Source organism: Colletes gigas, unplaced genomic scaffold (assembly GCF_013123115.1).
Source record: "Colletes gigas isolate AHSC1104 unplaced genomic scaffold, ASM1312311v1 Colletes_gigas_Sc00001, whole genome shotgun sequence".
NCBI classification, from domain to species: domain Eukaryota; kingdom Metazoa; phylum Arthropoda; class Insecta; order Hymenoptera; family Colletidae; genus Colletes; species Colletes gigas.
In genome coordinates, this window is record NW_025106630.1 from 2,411,343 (window position 1) to 2,432,159 (window position 20,817).

The 20,817-nt window shown below is 36.7% G+C and overlaps 1 protein-coding gene and 2 non-coding genes across 3 annotated transcripts in view; 1 reads left to right on the forward strand and 2 right to left on the reverse strand.

Annotated features, from left to right (window-relative positions):
* The window catches only part of LOC122397619, a 113,725-nt gene that overhangs the window by 40,409 nt on the left and 52,499 nt on the right, over window positions 1-20,817 (forward strand). Inside the window, exon 2 of the mRNA XM_043396888.1 lies at window positions 10,393-10,538. Within this exon, the coding sequence (XP_043252823.1) occupies window positions 10,394-10,538 (145 nt within the window). The 5' untranslated portion in view covers window position 10,393. The remainder of the gene's footprint in view (window positions 1-10,392; window positions 10,539-20,817) is intronic.
* On the reverse strand, window positions 11,047-11,118 carry Trnae-uuc. The gene has a single exon. It is a non-coding gene; the product is annotated as a tRNA-Glu (tRNA).
* Window positions 13,248-13,319, reverse strand: Trnae-cuc. The gene has a single exon. It is a non-coding gene; the product is annotated as a tRNA-Glu (tRNA).

Below are 20,817 nucleotides of genomic sequence, written 5' to 3' on the forward strand. Positions count from 1 at the left end.
TTTACTTCAGTCATTATTTGTAATCTGATTACAGATAGCTGTCTTATCCATTTCTTATTATTTCTTCAGATTGCTATATATAGGTAATACATTAATGGAAGTTTGCCTCGGTTTTATTCCTTATGGAATTATTAATATCTTCTAAAAACGTAGAGATAGTAAAGCTCTCTTTTTAATAGAATATTTTTAAACGTGTATACTATTTTATATTATTATTAAAATAGTATCGAGTATTATTTAAAATGTGGAATATTATTAACAAAAACTTGATTCGAATCGATTACTTTTAATATAAATAATCTTTTCTATTCAGTGAGTGACTTGAACTGATCAAATTCGATAGAAAGTATTTGATTCTGAATTAATTTAATTAAATGGTAACGAAAATTCTTCGTCCACAAAATTCAAGTATATTGCTAAGAAGTTTAAGAACCATCGATTGTTATTGATTTTGTAAATGTCGTTCATTGAGTATCCCAACTTAACACAGCGTTTGAAAATCGGCAACCCTTTCATATTTGCGCAGGAACGTAGTCGATAACAATTTCAATTACGTTGCATTAATTTCGATGGTAAAAGTACTATCCATAACTGGCGATATCACAATACGCGACGCGTAAATAGCCCATTATGATAGAGGCGGTATTAACATTTCACGCATAACTTGGTATCGATAACCCTGCCGGAAAATCCAATTACGCCTCGATTTGCAGCTCAACGTTTCAGCTGCTTGCGATCAGCTTATTTTGAATGACTACTAAAGTATCCTCTCCTATCTACGCCCGCCAAGATTTCATAGAAATAATGAAATGGAAATTTTATGTTAAATACAATTATAATACACGTATGCCGATAGATTTTTAGTAAAGGTAATTAATAACTACGGTGGACGTAGGTAAGAGTATAAAGGAATAAACAATTATTGTCTTCTATCAAATCAAAATTAATTAGAGTTACTATCATGTATCGCTCGTTCTCAATATATATGCACGATCAGAAATTGATAAATCAGGTGTACTTAAATACTCAATTATTCGCCGTGATTCTTCGCAAATATTAATTTATCGGATTGCTACGTTCAAATTTCGCGTCGAATTAATTATTCTCGAATGCGTGAGGGGAAAGAAAAAATTATTTCCGAAGGTTGTCGCGGTGCATTTCGCGTGCAAAACCAGACCATGGGAGGCAGTGATCTAAGAGTTTAAATATCTTGTTCGATAAAGGTGTGAAATTTTCTACGCGGGTGACGACGCGCTTGCGTACGAGGCTGTGTATATGTGTGTAATGGTGGAGAAAGTTGTACGCGCACGATGCAGCTGATGACCTTGAACTCCCTGCTGATGTTCGACCTCGTGTTCCTGTTTTTCCTGTTCCTCGTCGGGGTCTCCTGCCTCGTGTATTATCTGCCTGGCACTCGGGCACATGATTTCGCGTCGCACGAAATCATTACGGCGAGAACGCCACCGCGTTACGGCGCGCCGATCGACAATGTTTAAGGTGAGACAACCCCAACGTTCACGTTTCCCCCAAATTTCATGCCAACGTACAAAATTTTTGCAAATATCAATCGATAACTTCTCGTATTCGTTGCTCGAAACAAGATAAACAAATATTCCTCGTAGATATCCTTCGAGTAACAATATATTAATAAGGAATAATTACTTTCTTGATCCCTAATTAGTAATTTTCTTCAAAAAGTTTACGTTCAAGAAACAGAATCCTAATTTATCCAGCTTCTTATTTGGATATGGTATAACCTAAATATTTATACATAAATACATTTCATACAGGATTTAATCACAATAAACAATGTTCATATGAATATACAGGGTGTTCAGCCACCCCTTGGAAAAATTTTAATGGGAAATTCTAGAGGCCAAAATAAGACGAAAATCAAGAATATAAATTTATTAATTAAGGCTTCGTCAAAAAGTTATTAAAAAATTAAAAAATTTCAAATCGTTCTAAAAAAATTATTATTAACTATGAGGGTCAATTGCAATCATTTTTTGTGAATAGACATATCCCCAATATCCTACGCATTTTCGAGAAAAAATCAGGAAGGTGGATAAATTTTTCGACAAAATTAAAAAATTTCAAATTATTCTGGAAAAATTATTTTCAATTGTAGGGGTCAATTACAATCATTTTTGGTTAATAGACATACCTCCGAAATCCTACGTACTTTCGAGAAAAAAATTCTTTTCCGAAAATATACTGTGTGATCAGAAATGTTTCTATAACTATTTAACGAAGCCTCAATTAACAAATTAGTATCCTTGATTTCCGTCTTATTTTGGCCTCTAGAATCTCCCAGGAGTGGCCGAACATCCTGTATATATGAAATTGCATTTTTCAAAGGTTTTTTTTTATATTGTAATAATTACACTGGGCAAAACAGTTTGCAGAGAATTGAATCCTGCGTATTTAGTAGAATAATATTTTTATTAAATGCCAAGTTTGTATATCATATTGGAGCTTTTAAAATATTGGCAATCCTTTGAATAGATCCATCGATCATTTTGAGTAACGTATATTGTAAAAGACGAATATTCCACTTTTTTATCGATATCGTAAATTAAATTTTTCGAAAGGGCTCTTCTTGAAGAGGAACGTGTAATTTTGACATGTTTACGCGAACTTCCCATCGGATCTCAAAGTAAGGATATTGCAGGTGTTACGAAACGAACTGTATACTTGGTGTACACAACTGAAGGGTACACAGCGTGCCCTTTAGCCCTCTGCACTCTCTTTTCCTGAAACTATGTACTTTTCACTCTTTGTACACACACTCCGCAACATCCTCGAGCAGTCTTTCCACTTTGACACTCTAAAGAACTTTGACCCTGACGCTTCCTTCGATGCCTCCTAAACTGTTGTACGTTCGCACACGTAGATGCTTCCTCGCCGCGCACAGTCGGTTACAAGTTACACCGAGCGCTCCAGAACTGTTCCTTGAATTCTCGTTACCTTTTAACTTCTGGGACTTCCGTTGAATTCAACTTGTTTCAGACTTACGCGAAAATTTTACCTCGAAAAGTCAAACGATAGTAGATGCGAATACATCTCGAACAAACGTAGCTATTATTTATAGTACAGAAACGTACTTTTACCGAATTACCACTTCAGGGAGATCCTTTGTTAGTTCGATACTATCAATTCTTGTCATTCTTTTTATAAATAGCTCAAATTGTAGGCCAATCGTCTGATCTCATCTCTATCGCTACTCCTCCATGTTTAGCCCGGTGCTTGAGAGATCTTATTAAACCAGTTGAGTTATAGATAGAATCTAATCAAATTTTAGAAGTTATCCTAAAGTTAAACACGCGTGCTCAGTCCTACTATACGTCTATCATATCAAAGCACCAAACAGAGGACAAGATTCGGATTCTAAAAATCTAGAAAAAACTAGATTTCAAAATTAATCTAAATTTTGCATCGTGTAAGGACGAGAAACCCTTGGCACGTGAAAAATATTAATTCTTCCGTTCCGATTTTATTTCGTGCAACGACGATGGCGCTTTGAGAAAGTTTCCGCGAGCAGCGCAGCTCCGTATAGTTCATATTTGAAAGCTCGAAGGGAAAACGTCGATAACTTCCGCAATGAACGTACAGAATAAATAACTTTTCTCTTCCTATGATCAGCCAATATTATAGCAACTTTCGCGAAGCTTCACTCATTCTTTATATTACTGTTCCCGTGCCGGGACATTGTATGCGTGCATATCGAAATGTACTCGCAGGCAGCCGGATATACGCGAAAAAGGATTTTCCTCGTAGGAAAAATACCCACGGCTCAGCGTTCAAGAGATCGAGCCTCCTTTGCCTCAGCCGGTTGACTTCCTCTTGCAGATCGACCGTAAAAACAATCTACAAAAAATAAACACGCGAACAAGTTGCGGCTTAGTAACAGAAATCCAGATACTTTTCACGGAAACAACTTCTCCGAACGTTTAATCAAGTACCCCTGGTACAAAAATACTTTTATAAAATTTCATTTCACCTGTGAAAATTATTTTATTAATTATTCCTGTAATGTAAACAAACGTTGAACATCTTTCGACGATTCTCAAAATAGACACCTCTTTAGAGAAGGATTACCGTATTTCTAATAATTTCTTTTAAGCGATAGTCATTATTCTGTTCTCTTTATCGAAGAAGTACGTTGGCAAGCCTAGTTGCAACCGATTAGCGTTGTTTGAGCCTTCTGTTTTCCATCGGTCTCGTGTCAAACAAAACGTCGAGCAGGTCCGTGACAACTTGGCGCTCGTTTGGATCGCCTGGTAATTTTTCATATCGGATCGAACGGCCGACCGCGCGTCAGTGAACAACCAAGCTGAAATATAAATTCCTGATGCCTGAGTGACGCACACGTGCCACTGCTGCCGTCCGATTTAATGTGTGACCGAGCTTTTCACCATTTTCCAGAATGCTGAACTTCTGGCGATACTAATATCATTGCCTTGTCCCTCTTTCACTTTTGGGGGCGAGTTTTTAAACGAATAACGGTGAAACGCGCGATGGTAGCTCGCGCGACGTGCAAACCGGGACCGTGGACATTGCAAATATTTGTACTTTTATTGGTAAATTGGAGCAATTTTTTTTTGAAACGACACGATTGTTCAAACAGAATGCTGATTGTTCGACGATATTCGGGGCTTCGAGAGCAAACAATTTACTAATTGTAAGCGAGATCAGTGATCGGACGTCTGCTGAAAAATCTGTATTCTGGGTTAAAATAATGCAATTAATCGCGCTGGGACTTGGAAGGAGGATCAAAGAGAAAATAGAATTAATTGACTGAAATATATTTACTTCTTTCATCTTTGTAGAGTCAATTTATGTGTTGTTTTTTTTTTTTTTTTAAATTGACGGTAACTAGATTTTGTAGTAAATTAAATTGTCGGTCAATTACTATTTTATCACGATTTTAATCCTGATTATGGAATTTAAAAAGAAACGAAACTTGTTCGTGCTAGATTTTTGTTTGATGATTTGTAATTTTTACGAGAAAGCTTACTTTCTTTCGTTTGCTAACGTGACACGTGACATTCGTAGCAAATATAGATTATGGTAATTGTACAACTACATCGAACCGATAAAACAGAAGCACTTTATTTGTAGCTTGTAACGCGAGTAAATTGCTTTCGACGAATTTCGAGTAGACTTTTCATTCGTTGCATTGATTGACGCATCGGCAATAAGATTTCATTTGGCTCAACTGGTTCATCGATTTTCAACAAGTTAACTGGTAATTATACGAATCAGACGTTAATCGAATAAAGGGTGATTGAATTTTAGCGGGAATAATTACCACGTGCTTTATTTCAATCCCGTAATCTACATTTTGCATTACAAATTCCACCGATTTAACTTGACAGCTGTCATCGTGTACTGCTTTTATTCTTCATCCTCTTCTCGATTCTGTTTTCCTTGATACATAGAATTTACTATGTATTTATTTTGGACAAATTTAAATTGATGGAAACACAGTTAACATTTTTCTCAAGGACATTTTTTATGAAATTTAAGCATCATCGATGTATTTTTGGATGGATCAACAATGTTTTCGAAAGAAAAATTGATTTCTATCGCAGGATCGATAGTTGTACAATACTCTTTGATGCAACACTAGTCACGCGAGCGAACTTCGCTGTTCGTTAAATCGTCCCTTGTTCTTGGTAATTTTTTAATAACCCCCGGTAACTCAATATCGAAGGCGTATTGGAAAAATGATGGCATCCAGCGCGTCGTTATTCGATTACGATCGTCCGTAGGAACTTGCAGGTACTCGTTGGGCGTAGTTTGATTTGCTTGTCGACGAAATTTCACAGAATTAGGCTAGGCACTCTCGTGCCGCCATTAACGGATTGTCCTCTAATTAAGCGTTCTTCCTCCTCGATCGTTCGTAACGAGTATGTTGCCTTCACCTCCGATCGTCCATTTGCAAACAGTCGTCGAAGTTTGGTGGTATCGTAAGAGTATCCAGACGGTTGCTTTCGAATTAAAAGAAAAGAAACTATTAAATCTGCAAATAATTTAAGTTCCACTAGAAACTACAGAAATAGTTTAGTCCAATTTATAACTAGAGAGTGTATCCTAACATGTGGGACCTAATTTAGCGATCGATTTGGGAGCAACATGGAAAATTCACATACCCATGTGACCTGTTTGACCATGTTTGAATCAAAAATTTAGATTCATTCGTGGATCTATTGAATTTAAGCAATTAAAAATACAAGCACTAATCTGTATATTAATTTTGTTTGTACTTTTCTGGCTAGCCAAGGGTTTTATCGAGGTCGGAGCAAAGAGTGGACTTTTCGTCCTCTTGAATTACATCTTAAGATCGAACAAATCCGAGAATCGCATAATTCCAATTGAATAATCTTCCAATCTCCTTTAAGTATCGGATAATCGATGACCCAGTTACGCCACTATTGTGCATTTCCTTGATCACAAAGGAGACTACAATTTGTCAAACGTAATAAAGTGCAGTGCGTTAGCCTAATGGAAGGGCAAAACGTATTAATTGTCGGAATAAAAACAAAATTGATCAACACTATTTTGTTATTAACGGTTGTCAAAGTAATTTTGTAATGCTAGTGTTCACAGATTTGTTGTAAGTTAAAAATACAGAGTGCAAAATTCAATAATAACATTATATTTTAAATTACAAGTTTAATAAATGCACAGCTTAGTTTTAGAAACTCATAAAATAAAATTTTAAACTTTAAACATATTAAGGAGCTAGAAAAAAGTATTCTCAAGATTAGATGTTAAAGAAAATAAATCTAAATAGGACTCTTAAATTTTAACGAGGCTGTAAATGTAAGTGCTATGACAAATTGTGGATATGCTAGTTTTCAATTGCCTAAAAACAAACTTTCGTTTTCGTGGATAATTTGAGGGCTTTGGAATCCGACTTTCATCTCTAATCGGGTTGTTTACCTGCAAGGTATCAAGGGGACGAAGAATCAGTTTCCACGCGTCATTTTTGTCGCGATGAAGCTAATACCTCGCGAAAGTTTCGTCGATCCTTCGGGCAGAAGGAATTACCTCTGATGTAAGCGTTTTGACGAGCATTCTGCATATACCGTGGCTCGAAGTTTCCGAGCAAAAGCGACGGATAACTTTCCACCGTTTGCGTTTAAAACATACACAGAAAGAATGATCGGTATCGGTTTGAAAAGTTCGAAATTGAAGTTTACCTTGGAAGCGAAATTTTCGAGCGGACTGCGATTGTCGCGGAAGTTTCGTTCAGTTTGGAACCAATCGTCTCCGTGAGTTGGTAGTTTTCTCCACTTTAGCCTCTCCGATGCTCGTATTTATTATATGTTTCATGACTGGCAGACAGACCGAACCAAATGGACAAATTTTGTTCCAATCGATGGAGGATTGTTTCTATTTAGCTTGTTGAACTAGTTTCAGAGGTTTACATTTTAATTAACTTCTTTCTGCATAGTAGTCTTTTTCAGTATTTTATATCAAAATTGTATATGTGACTGTCTATGTTTGAATCATTCAAGCTCGACAATTTATTTACATAGCAATATTTTTCTTTTTCAAACTTGTGTCTTTTCTATTAGCTCGAATACGAGAAGTTTGGCTATATTATTTTGGGACGACGACGATAATTCCTGTGCCAAATTGACATTCAGAATCGATTGACGCCTATTGTCTTAGGGTTTTCGACGTCGAGGTTTGCGAACGTCAAATTTCCACGCGTAAAAACTGCAGTGCACGCGGATGCAAGCTACCCTGCGTTTGATTAAAAATCGATCCAGACTCAGCCACCGAGTTTTCATTTTCAAACAGCAGGGTTACTCCCGGTTTAGTCGTTGCGGCGACTCGACCCGCAAACGGTGGCAAAATGAAATGCATCGGAATTCGATATACATACAGTATGTCGGTAATCACACTTCCTAAAATCCAAAATTAATTTGTGTCACTTCGAAAACGACGCGTTTCGTTCGCTTTCGACGAGAGCGGTGCCTCGATTTCCTACCAGGGAAAATTCGTTTCATAATAATGAATGTTTCATAATAATAAATTCACAACAAACCAGAGACCATTACTACACTGGTTACAGTATAAATATTGCACGTGTAAGAATTGAAAATTACAAATTGATTTCATTTTATTCACTTGTTGAAATCCATTTATTGAAATGGAGTCCATTAGCAGATTCAAAACGAAATACTGTAATTTTTCTTATGCTTCTTTGTACCAAATAATGGACTCGAGTTCATCGATGCATTTTTGACAGTAGTTACTTTGTGCTAGAAAATTCTGCGTACCATTTTTGCCTATATTCTAACATGAAAATAGAGCATTTTATTCGAATTAAAAAATCAAGTTAAACGAAGTGTATACGTTGAAGGATTGTGTCAGCCTGATGGCGTCCATGTATATGTGTGTACATGTGGCAGAATTTCTCGATGTATCATGAATTATAAAAAAAAAAGTTAGAAGAAAATTTCACGCGATATTGAAAATCTGTCTTTTCTCGTAAATCTGGTATGGAATCGAACGATCAATCGCGATCGAATTAATTAAGAAGGCCCGTTTAAGGGCACACGGTTCTCAGGCTGAAATGGAGCGGAAGCGACATGTCGAACAAAAGGGATGGAAATAATCGAAGCTGTGCACCCAACAAGCCCGATACATCCAATATGCACGCCCCGGCCTGTTTACATTTGTTTGTTCTCGGTGGGTTGCGCGACGCGTTGCTTCAATCTTGTTTCATCGAAGCCAGCCACTGTTCGCAACTTGTTTTGTGCCAGCCTCCGAAGTATTGTCTGCTGATGAAAAATCGATAGCGAATTTAAAGGATTAAACAAGATTCAGCCGCGAATAAAGGTCTCATTACACGATGTATAATCCCGAATTCATGGGGAAAAGTATATAGACTCGCTTGCCTCGTACGAAAACCTGCACCGTGTCCACCATTATATGTTAAACAATACGCAATATTTGAAGCAATTTAAAATCGAGGATTATTAAAACTACTTGCCACGATAAAAATTTATTTATTAAATAAAATAATTTATCAAACTCGATGAAAATAGATTCACATTACCGACACTGCTTTGATATATCGTACACTAATTTCCAAGCTACACCGAGCAAACACACGAGTCCACATCATTAAAATCGTAAGATAAGATCGAATTAAGAGAACCCTTAAATTCTCAATTAAGGACTGCACTTGAACGTCGAGGGAAATGCAAACTGAAGTATCTTAGGAATCAATACTTGGCCCTTGACTATTCGCAATTCATATCTACGATATACTAAAAAATTCTAATAGTCACCTTGCCCTACAAGCAGGTCTGTTCTACGCTTCATTAAAAACGGAACGAGTGGTTAATCTTTAACTACAGTGGTTAAAATGTGCGCAAAGACAGGTGATTTAAAATTGACACAACGCTTGGACATTTCTTAGAAACTATTTAATTTTGTAACGCGACATTACGCTCTCGTAGCGAAGGGCTGTATAACCATACTAACAAGATAACTGCAATAACGAAATACTTGGCAGACTGATAACAAAAGGGGAGTTTACTTCGCGAGGGAGACAACATCAAGTCCTCCAACTTCATAATGAGAAATCACAAAATAGACTGGAGCTTTGAAGTAAAATCGACAACAAAGACACTTGGAAACAATCGAAGGCTTGGTCATATAATTTATTTATTAATATTTTAATTATTGAAACGCACGAGTTGTTTATTTATTCGAGCGTATAGTCAAAAATATTTATTCGAATAAGGATATTAAATAATGAGGCACGTTCTTGCCCTTTGCTAAGAATAAACACGCTATTTTAACATTGCGCCCAGCTATTTCCACTAAATTCATAAACGTGACACTTGTCTATTAAATTGTCACAAAGGCACATTTTGTGGGGTAGAGAATAGGTCGGGAAGCTCAAGAATGTGCGGTTTAGCTATTCCGACATTGTTGACCACGTGGTATCAGATGCTTTGAAACGTGAAACGCCCTGTCACACCTGCAAATGGAATTATTAATTATGCAAAGGCCTCCAAATGATAGGAAATTATTACTTTTGCCTGAAACAGTAGTCATGAATTAGGTTGTAGCAGTTGTTAAATCGAATGATCATGTAATATTCTGATAGATATCCTTGAAGGTTCTTTTGATATTTTCTAAACGTTAGTACTTAAAATTGGTACTTCTGTATGTAAGGTACATCGTATTTGTACGTGTAAATAGACTGCGTAAGTCGAAAATTTAGTGTGTCGTCAAAGTTTAGTATCTATTATTATATAACTGTTTCACAGGTAAACACAGATGTTCTTCATTATATTAAACGTGTTAAGAAAATCATATTACCGAATAAAAATATGGAATTTATTGATTTTGCAGGATGCAGACCGACCTAAGCGGAGGACCTGGCCTTCCTGTTATGGCAGGAGATGTCCTTTCTCTGCGAGGAACAGGACTTGCCGCTGCCGAAACATGGGCTCTCCTATGCCAGGCTGCCCAGGCCCTCCAGGACCTTTTTCTCTCAAGTGAGTTCTTTTATGTACTTAACAATATTATTTAAACTTAAAATTTTCATTACAGGTATGTTGAGAATGTTCATGTTATCACCAAAATAACTTGTCCATTAATTTCGTATCATTAACTTCGAATTAATTTTCTTGGGAATCAGAAAATAAATCAGACAACGATAAGAATTAGAATACGTAAACTCTTATATTTCCTCTTTAATATTGGACCTCGATTTTATAGATTAATGTTTAAAATGTGGAATTATAGTATAGATCTGTACATTTTCAAATTAAAAAATAACGTGTACTATTTAATTTTAAATGAACATTTTATTTTTCATGTATAACTAAAATTTACAGATACAATTTAAGTATTTGAAAATTTCAGTATATACATTGGTTATGTATATTAATATGTATTTTTTTTGTTTGTTAAATAATTTTTAGTCAAATGGTATATGGATTAGGGAAGGGTATGGATGATAAAAATGTATTTAAGTGAAAAAAAAAATGTAAAAAAGTCATCTTCCGGTACCGGGAATCGAACCCGAGCCTCCTGGGTGAAAGCCAGGTATCCTAGCCACTAGACCATACCGGATTGGTATGGAAACATTTGTAGGTACTGAAGGGCATAGTACTGTGCAATGCCCACATTGTTATTTTATTTAATATAACAATAATAATGAACTTAGTAAATCAATTAGTTATTATTTCTTGAACATAGTTTCACAAATACTTAAAAATACTCAATATTAATCACTAAGAATTACTCATTCATTTATAACAAATTCACTGAATGTTTATTTATTTATTTCAACAGACACTAGTCAATTTATACAATGCTCAATTACAATTAACATTAAATACATAAAATACATACATTACATACATATGTTATTATAATATCTTCAGAAAAAGAACAGCGATAAGTTGAATACCTTGAAACATAATAGTTAAAGAATAAATTAAATTTTTACAATTATGATACATTTTTATACCGGGAAAAAATTTTCGAAAAGAATTTCTACAGATTATAAGCTGTGGTATAAGAGTATAGGCATAATATTTCAAACGATAATATTTAAGTTTTTGTTACTAGTTCTATATAATAAATCATTTCTTGATAAATCTTCGTAAATCGACTGTAAGATATCTTGCTCAACTTTGGTATCGTCAGCTTTACACTTCAATCGCCACGAGTATCGTATATACCAAACAATGGCATTAAAGCTTTCGATATTATTCTGTATATGTGTTCTCCCAACATCTTTCCAATAAATCATCTTTCGATAAATCATCGTAAATCGGCCGTGAGATATCTTGCAGGGCTTCGGTATCCATAGCTTCAGGCTCTAATCGCTCTACGGTGTAGGTGTATCGATACGTTTCTGATTTTATAAAATCCTCAACTTCCGTGATTTCGACGTAACCTTTCAAACTATTCGCTAAACTTTAAACCAGTCCTTGGATTTAATCAAAATACGTTTGTAAATAACAAATAATATACTAGTATATTGCATCTAAAGACACGCCGTACCTTTAAAAAAATGTGATCGAAGCTGGATAAAATTTATTACAAATAATAAATATCAAATAGTCCTCTCGTTTGAATTGTAAAGAATCTACTATTTATAATAACGTTTAATATATTTTTCCTGTAAATTTTACCCAACTCTGAATAATAACAAGACATATAGAGCGATGGGGTTAAATACGCGTGATTCCCAAACGATGACCATAGCAGCTAATCGGTTCAGAAGATTACGAATCAGCGGAGCAGATAAATGTCTATGAGACGTGCGACGATTTAACAAACGTGACCAGAAATCGGGGAAAGTGTACAATGACGCGTGATAAGTTCGAAATGGAAACCGGAACGGCATATTACATACGCTGCAACCCTGGCTGGATCGATAACACTAAATCTCGGGACAAAGGGTATTCAGAGCAAAGTTAAATCGCACGATCGCGCCGATTACGGTTCACGCCGTTGGATGAGGGAGTTAAACGCTGGCCAACCGACGTTAAATATTCAATAATCACAGGGCGTGGAGATACGTGACCGTCAAGGTACCGTTGAATTTGCACCCGTTACCCGTTCGATGCATTCTGCGTGGAGAGCTGTACTTTTGAATTCTGCTTTCTTAACGCGAGGTTAAAGAATCTCGTTCAAAATTTCACAAAATCCCTATATGTATATGCACGTACCTGCAAACTATCAAACAACCCATCAGGGTTCACGTTGGGTAGATACTCAGCTCTGGATAGTAGTTCTTTTACACTCGAGTAACATAGAAAGTGGAGGAAGGAGCCACAATTGGTTCACGAGTCATCAGTTCACCCTCGATTCAAGCAAATCGCTTGAAAAGGCTTGCTCGTAACAGGTTCCTTAAAACAGGAGATAGGTGGAGATTGGACAGTCTTGCATTAACACTTTGACTACCAGACCAAACCTCTCAAATTGTCCACGAAATCGAAACTTTATTTGTATGGCATTGGAAACTAGCATACCTTTAATTTAAATTCAAGAGTCCTATCTAGATTTATTTTCATTGACATCCAATCTTGAAGAATTCATTTTTCACACGCTACAATCTTCGATAGTTTGTTACTGATTATCTGTACGCTGTCATCGATTGGTATATCAGTAAAGGAAGGTCATCGAAGCTTACTAGGATGTCACCTGGTTGGATGCATAAATAGGTTTGATTTAACAAAAAAAGGACATTCCGGTACCGGGAATCGAACCCGAGCCTCCTGATTGAGAGCCAGGTATCCTAGCCACTAGACCATACCGGATATGACGGAGCTTTTTCAGGATCCACGAGAACGATGCACCTTAATTTATTATAAAAAATATTATATAAGTACAAATTTTAAAGATTAAAGGAATCAAAAATGTCTCGACACTAACTTAAGAGATAGTCTCAGTCGCGAAGTGTGCTTGAAAAAAATAACGATTCGTTAGAAGTGATGATTTCGAAATGTTGCTTATGTTTTGTGGTCGCAGGGGTGGGTGTTTACGCGCTCGATCGCGCGAAATTACGCGCGTTAGTTGCATAGGTTTCGCCCGCGCGGTTCTTGACTCGCGTGTACGGGTTAATAGGCGTGTTTACAATGTCGGCAATCCGACCTCCCACTCTGAGATCCCTTGAAATTGCCAGGAGGTATCCTGCATGCGAATGCGATGCCACAGTTCGCATAGCATGACTCACGAACGTCGTATAACGAGAACTACCTGCTGAATACAGAGTCCTCGAGCCTCGAATGCCACGGATTCGTCCTTGCATTCGGTCCTGGAGCTCGCGAAGACGATGATCGTGGAATTGTAGCGGTTTCGAGGCGTCCTGATGTTTACTCCAGATTCCAGGCCGCGTCTACGTTAGTATTCGCGCTAAAATTTCGATTGCAATTCTTGCATATAACGTTTCCCAATATTTTCCGATCCAACGTCCCACCACGAGTACGCTAAATGTTTCATAGCGTTACAGGATGTTTCAGAGAAATATGTAAATACTTAGGGAGCCGAATCTGCCACGATGAAATAGGTAAGAAACGTCGTACGAACGGATGTCCTACATACCTTGCTTTTCGAGTTATCGATGACTGGAGAAAATGTCAGAAATGTCCGCCACGTGCCTCGATAGATGTTCACGCATGCCTCTACATCGAATTTCGCGTTCGGTGGAGAGTATCAGGTGTTTCCTAATTTACTTGAATGCGCAGTAATCGTAGCTTGTTCTGTAATAAAATCGAGATAAACAGTTTCATTTAGTTTAGTTGAGACTCCCCATATATTAATAGAAAACTATTGTTGGTAAGTGTGCAGATACTTTTAAACATTTTCTTATTTCGCTTAAACTCGAAAAGGATGGTAGAACATTTTTTAATTATTTTAATGTGGAGTCTCAAGTATTTACATATGTTTCTGGTAAACACCCTATATAACGTGCGAGTATTCCCCGTATAATACAACATTCCTGCAACACGAGAATTGGTGGAATCCAGCACAACTCGACACGCGATGGGAATTTTGGGACCCAGAAGTTCGTTTTTACAAGTCAACATTTTGTATAAATATTATAACAGTCTCTTTTTCTTTTATTATTACCAATTTCTGTTTAACGTATTATATCATTATATGTCAGGACAAAATGTATTGCAATATTACGTTCTCTTCGGTGCTGCTGTTTACAGTCGGTGTTTATTCAGTCGCGCACTCCAATAAGCGTATGTTTCATTTGTCAGTGTCAAACGTTCGTCGTCAATCAATCTTTCCATTCGCTTTTTCTCCTTTTCTCGCGATTACGTTTTCCACTATATTAAAGCAGAAGAACAGAACGGCAAACCAGAACTTTCCAGACAATCCAATCGAGAACTTGGAATTCCGTAGACGAGTCCTCGTAGAATATGAATTCAATTTAAATCCAAAACACAGTTTAATACTAACATTTGTTTAATTCTATTCGTTTGATATATCACGTATTCTTCCAGAGTTTATATTTCTCGTCGAACCTAGAAACATTTGAAATTTTGTATAGTTTACTAAATTATTTAAGATATTTTCCTAGGTATCGTAGACTTTTTTCTGTTGAAATTCAACGCTTGTGTTCACAACTTCGTTAAAACTCTGACGTTCTCGGTTTAATAAATTATTTTCCAGATACGTTCTAAGATCTGAACAAGTTGCAAGCAACTCGGATAGAAGCTTCTGACGTGTGCATTAGATATACTTGTATTCAAAGGCATATAACGCGAGTAGTCGCTCCTTGCAGATGCGATGCTCCGTCAAATAAAAGTCTCTTTTACGTCCTACGCGGAATTCTTCGAATTAGATGCATTCAGAAATTCCGCGCGAGGTTCCTTTGGGGTATGAGTGCAACAGAGAGTGATATGTAAGTACGACTTTAATAAAGTCCCCCGCACAATATGGTCGGCGAGGCGTTACCATTCGGCGTCCCGTAAACATGGTCTCTTATGAAAACCACGCACGGACACGTTTCTTAAAAATGTCTCGCTCCGCTCCGCCATTCTTTGAGACGAGAATGTGCGACGAGTCGACCCGCTGTTAAACAATGAACAGTGTATGTGGTTATTTTTAACGACGTTGCTTTCCACCGCGTTTAACCAGTTACTATTACGAATATTTTCAAATTAAAGAGAAAGGTTAATTAACGGAGTCGACTGTAACGTTTCCTGATAAATGTTGGCATAGTAATTACGCAAACATCCTCTATAGAAATTTAAATTCATTTTCAATTATTTTTATTGCACATCAGTCGTATAATCGATAGGAATTGCTGAAACTTTTTTGGGTATGTAGTGTCGAAGTAAACTTCAAAATAAACATAGAAGACAGTATAAAATATAGTAGTTGATATCGTCATCGGATAGAGGATGAAATGCCCTTTAAAATGAGCGTTTGTACAAGTCGATAGCTTAATTAGTTCCGTAGATATGACGATTTTGGTTTCAAGTCGATGCGGTGGTTAGTTCCAGAGATATAAGGGTCCGAAGTTGTTTACGTCTCATTGTTTACGTCGCGAGCGAATGAACGTCCACTACGGCCTTGTCAAGGTCGTTGACCGCACGCGCGCGTAGTAAGTAGTAAACACTACGTCACGCGTGCGAGAGAAAGAAACCCGACGCGTTAGACGGAGACAGAGATAGTCTCGAATTGCAAAAATTACCATTTACATAAATTGCGATATCTCGAAAACGGAAAGTTGGATCGACAAAATTCAAAAGCCATTTTAAAGGGGAGGCTTTGCCACTTCTCATAGTGGCTCAATTTTGGAGAAAACACTAGTAACTTTTGAATTGTACGCGTGCAAAGTTTTATAATTTTTCATACGCTTTGTTAGACAGTGGAAACTGAAGATTCTTTCCTTTCATCTTTGTTATATATTTCCTATTTAAATCGGAAGCTAACCAGAATTTAATAGCAAATTTTGATAGCAAAAAAGTATAAATCATTCAACCGGTCGTGGTAGGTTTAATGTTAATTACAAGTTTATAGAATAAATTTGTATTCCAATATTTTGAAACGATTCATATTCCAATAGAATAAAATAAAATATTGTATAATTCAATTATATCCCTTTTTGTAATGACTTATATCATTACCGATGGATCTTGATAATAAGGTTAATTGTCTTATCGATAAGCACCCAATTTTTTTATTAAAGTTCTAGACAGTAGTCTGTTTACATTTTAATCTGGACTTATAAAATAACACATTTCACATCGTTTGTTCTACACATGTCACAGATCGTCTAGCACGAACTTTCACGATAGCACCAAATATTTGTTAGATAAAAGGAATCAGTTGAAGTGCAGTACGACACGAATTCTGCAGGACTCTGGTAAATATCTTCCAAAACATTTGATGGCCAGACGCCTGGTCCTCCAAAACAACATCCAGTCGCCGTCGACGAAAACCTAAAACAATGGTTCTAGTCCACATTCGCGACATTTTGCAGAACTGGAGTCATAAATTCTCTACTAGTTTTACTATTTACTATTTAAAAAGTTGATCATATTTTATATTATTGACGTTAGAATCTCCACTGAGAAAAGTTCACACAAATAGCGTTCGATACTTTTCTTTCTACTTTCCATGCTTTAAGTAATTTACTCGAAAAGTTGCATCTCGTTTGCGTTATAAACTGCGCTTCGAGCGTTTATGCTAAAGTTCGTACGAGCATAGTTTCCTAGTTAGAACGCCGCTTTCATAATTTCTCGGAACATCGGTTAACAGATAGCGAATGAGGTTTCGGAGAATGTACGCAAAGATTTAACATGTATCTTTAAGAGATTAGACTAAATTGACGCGTACAAAAAATTCTCCGTCTTAGGTAATATATTTTTAAACGACAGAAACATTATTTTTAAACATCGGAAGTTTAAAAAGAATCGATTTTAAGGTTCTGGCCGAGGCGTGGACCACGGTGTTTAATACCTCTTCGATAAAGAATCGAATATTTTCGCCCGGAGGGAAAATATTTCATCGAAATGCAATCCGTAAGGATTGAATCGCGGAATTGAAGGTAATCTGTCGGCGTTGCAAATACAACGAGGCTGTACCAACATTAATTCGGATCTCTGTAGGATGTGCATCGCTGTAGCAGCTCTCATGAAACTCGAGTTTCGCGTGTTCGTACACGCAAAGAGACACTGTTCCAACCCTCTTTCGGTTCTCGCCCCCGCCCTCTATACCTCTCGTACGTTAGTCGTTCGAGGGGCGCGGATACGCGGCTGCAGAAACGTCGAAAACGCGGCAATAACCCAGGCCTATGCACACACGCGCGAACGGATACGCAAAGTTTGTGCTTGCCGCGTGCAAAGTACGTGTCTCCGTGTCTGATGCCCATTACACGGCTCTCTGTAAACAGCCACGAGGATGGCGGCGGTATGTGAGCGAGGTCAAGCTGCACGATAGGGATGAAAAGGGAGAAACCTCGTAATCCGAACATATGAGGCTACATCGTAGTTATCCGCGCCTTTCCCTTTACAGCTTTTCAAAACGCTCGCGTTTGTCGGATTTATTATGCTCTTTCTGTCTCGATTTGGCAAATAATGTACTGTGCGTCTGCGAGAAGTTGGTTAGCGAGATCTTGCTTGCTCCACCCATCCCCACTTTCGTCGTTTGACTAAACTAGAGTGGGGGCCCAATCAGACCTGCATTCCTTTCACTAGCCAACTTCTCGCGAACGCACAGTAGTTCCCGTATTTTTAATATGAGAGGAAATTTGTACGAAAGAATTGAAAACTCGAATTGTCGTCCGGGAAAGCAATTTAGCGAACTCGAGATTTGTTCGAGTAGCGTGAAATTTGAATCCCCCAATTTTCACTTGAGTACCTCGAATGTAAAATTATTGTGTTTTAGCAGAGTTAAGAATATTTTAACCCTCTGTCGCACAAATTTTGTTGTAGAATATATTATTACTTTTAAGTGTTTAAGTATAACGAGCCGGTAAATAATCCGTATCCGCGTTTAAATAAATATTTAAATATCTGATGAATGTTTGTTGTTGATCGCGCGAATGGAAATCGTAACGTCTGCATATTTCGATTAATTTCGTAATCATTGTTATAGTCATGGAAATTAAACGTGTACACCAAGTGCATCGTTGGATTATATACTGCGGATCTGGATGAAAAGCAATTTCAATGTGGTTATCCCGATAAATGAAGTTTACTCGGATCTTACCATATTTGTATTTGCTTTTCTCTATATCCACTTTTCAAAGTACATTCACATTCTGTTCCCCAATATCTTTTCCTGCCCGTTATTAATAGAATTACAAACATAGACGCTTCGAGAAAACGTATCGATGTAATTAAAGATTCTTTTTAAATTATTTTTAACGGTTCAACGATAGAATGTAATCGTCTCAATCGGGCAACAAAGATCACGTTTGAAATTTAAAATATTTCTATAAATCTTCGTCGCCAACCGTTTATCCTTGTTCATTTTTAGTCTTTCGAACGGAGCTCGCCGTGCTACAAATTCCCATTTTGACGTCGAACACGGTGATGTATTTCAAAACCTGTCCAGAGTTTGCCGTGCGAGATATCAATTTTTCACGTTTTCCAATAAACATTTTTCTTGCGCGCTGTAGTCGCGTGAAATATCGAACGCGGTAAGTGAATAAAGAACTTTGCGTGCAGCTTCGAGTTATCTTGATATATTTTATAACAGCGGGACATTCTGACTGACAGGAATAAAAATGTGTCAAACGGCAAGAAATAGTGGACGTATTAACGCGTTGAAATCTCAGAAACCGAATAAACGTCCGTGATTCGATATATTATTTAATTGACGCGTTTGAAATTATCAGATAATATTGTGAATGAAAATATAATTCTCGGTGAAAATAATTCGTTGGTGATATGCTTAATCTCAGGTATACTGCAAATATTAATACGAACGGTGGATTTTAAATATTTGATATCTTCGTGGCTCGCTTTGACAATAAAGAAAGTGTATTAGAATTATTAATCGTGCAATCTTTAATTATTCTCTGAACAGAAATAAATCGAAAACTGAGTAATATATTTTGCTACGAGGCTTCGTTTTCTAAAGGAACATATTCTCCTTTTTCAGTAGCAACATACATAATGTATGCAAAGCTACTTAACTTTGTTAATTATCTTCCATCTGTGTACGTGACAAGAATTCTTGGTAAAGTGTAAATATTGAATTTTGATCTTTCAATATCGAGGATGAGGTTTGAGTCAAAGATCACGTAGAATTGTACAATATTTCTGCGAAGAGATTCATTTTCAAGCTTGTTATGATCCTCGCCTTGTGCTCAATATCAATGTCGCTTTATAATATGCTGATGAGCGTCGAAATACGTGATCAGAAATTCGTATAAAGGTGAAATCAGTTTTGAAAAGTGGCACGTTCCAGGGATGAATCAACGCCCCCTCCATGCCTTCTGACTTCTATTACCGTTTTATTAATTCCACGTAGTTTAAAATTGTATCTTATAAATGTTCCTTTTCCATACAAATAATACAGATATAACAGATTCTGTAGAAAATTCTTGAGAGTTTAAGAGATGATAATAAATTACTCTATTGTGATGGACAAACAGCAATTAAAATTTTTCTATTTTAATTGTTATCTCTTGGGTAAAATTATTGTTTAGTCTCGTTTATAGAGCTTCGAAACGCTTTTGTAATGAACGACTCACGCAAATATACGAATGTCAATGGAGATCTTCCTATTCAATTATTCGTTATTATGCGGTGCAGTAAATTTCGTTAAACTGGAAGGCAGTCAAAGCCTTGAAATGAAATATCCACATTTTGACAGAATTTACAAGCATTTGATATTTAATGTAGCGTTTAATATCCGCAACTTTCTTCGTTGGCTTGAAAAACGTAATTAATTCTGCAAACAACCGGTTGATTCATTCGCTGAACAATATTAATACGCATTTTACTCTTTATGTTTCGGAAACAGAGCTTTCACCGTCCATCGACGTCGACATTTATAACAGAGTTCGATTTTCTTTCGTTTTCCAAATTTTATATATTGCCTCGATGTAGGTTTTTTTCGTTCGATTGAAAAACAACAAAATGCCGACACTTTCAAACGAAACGTTCTTCGTTTCTACGCGAACGAAATAAAAATTAAACTACTATAAAAATCCCACGCCAGCCTTCGAACAATTTTTTATATAATATTCGAATATTATTTCAGCACGGGAAAGAAAAATTTGTACCTTCTGCACATACGTGTCTCTATTTTTATTTAAGCATTCGAATGGAAAAATGCGTTTCC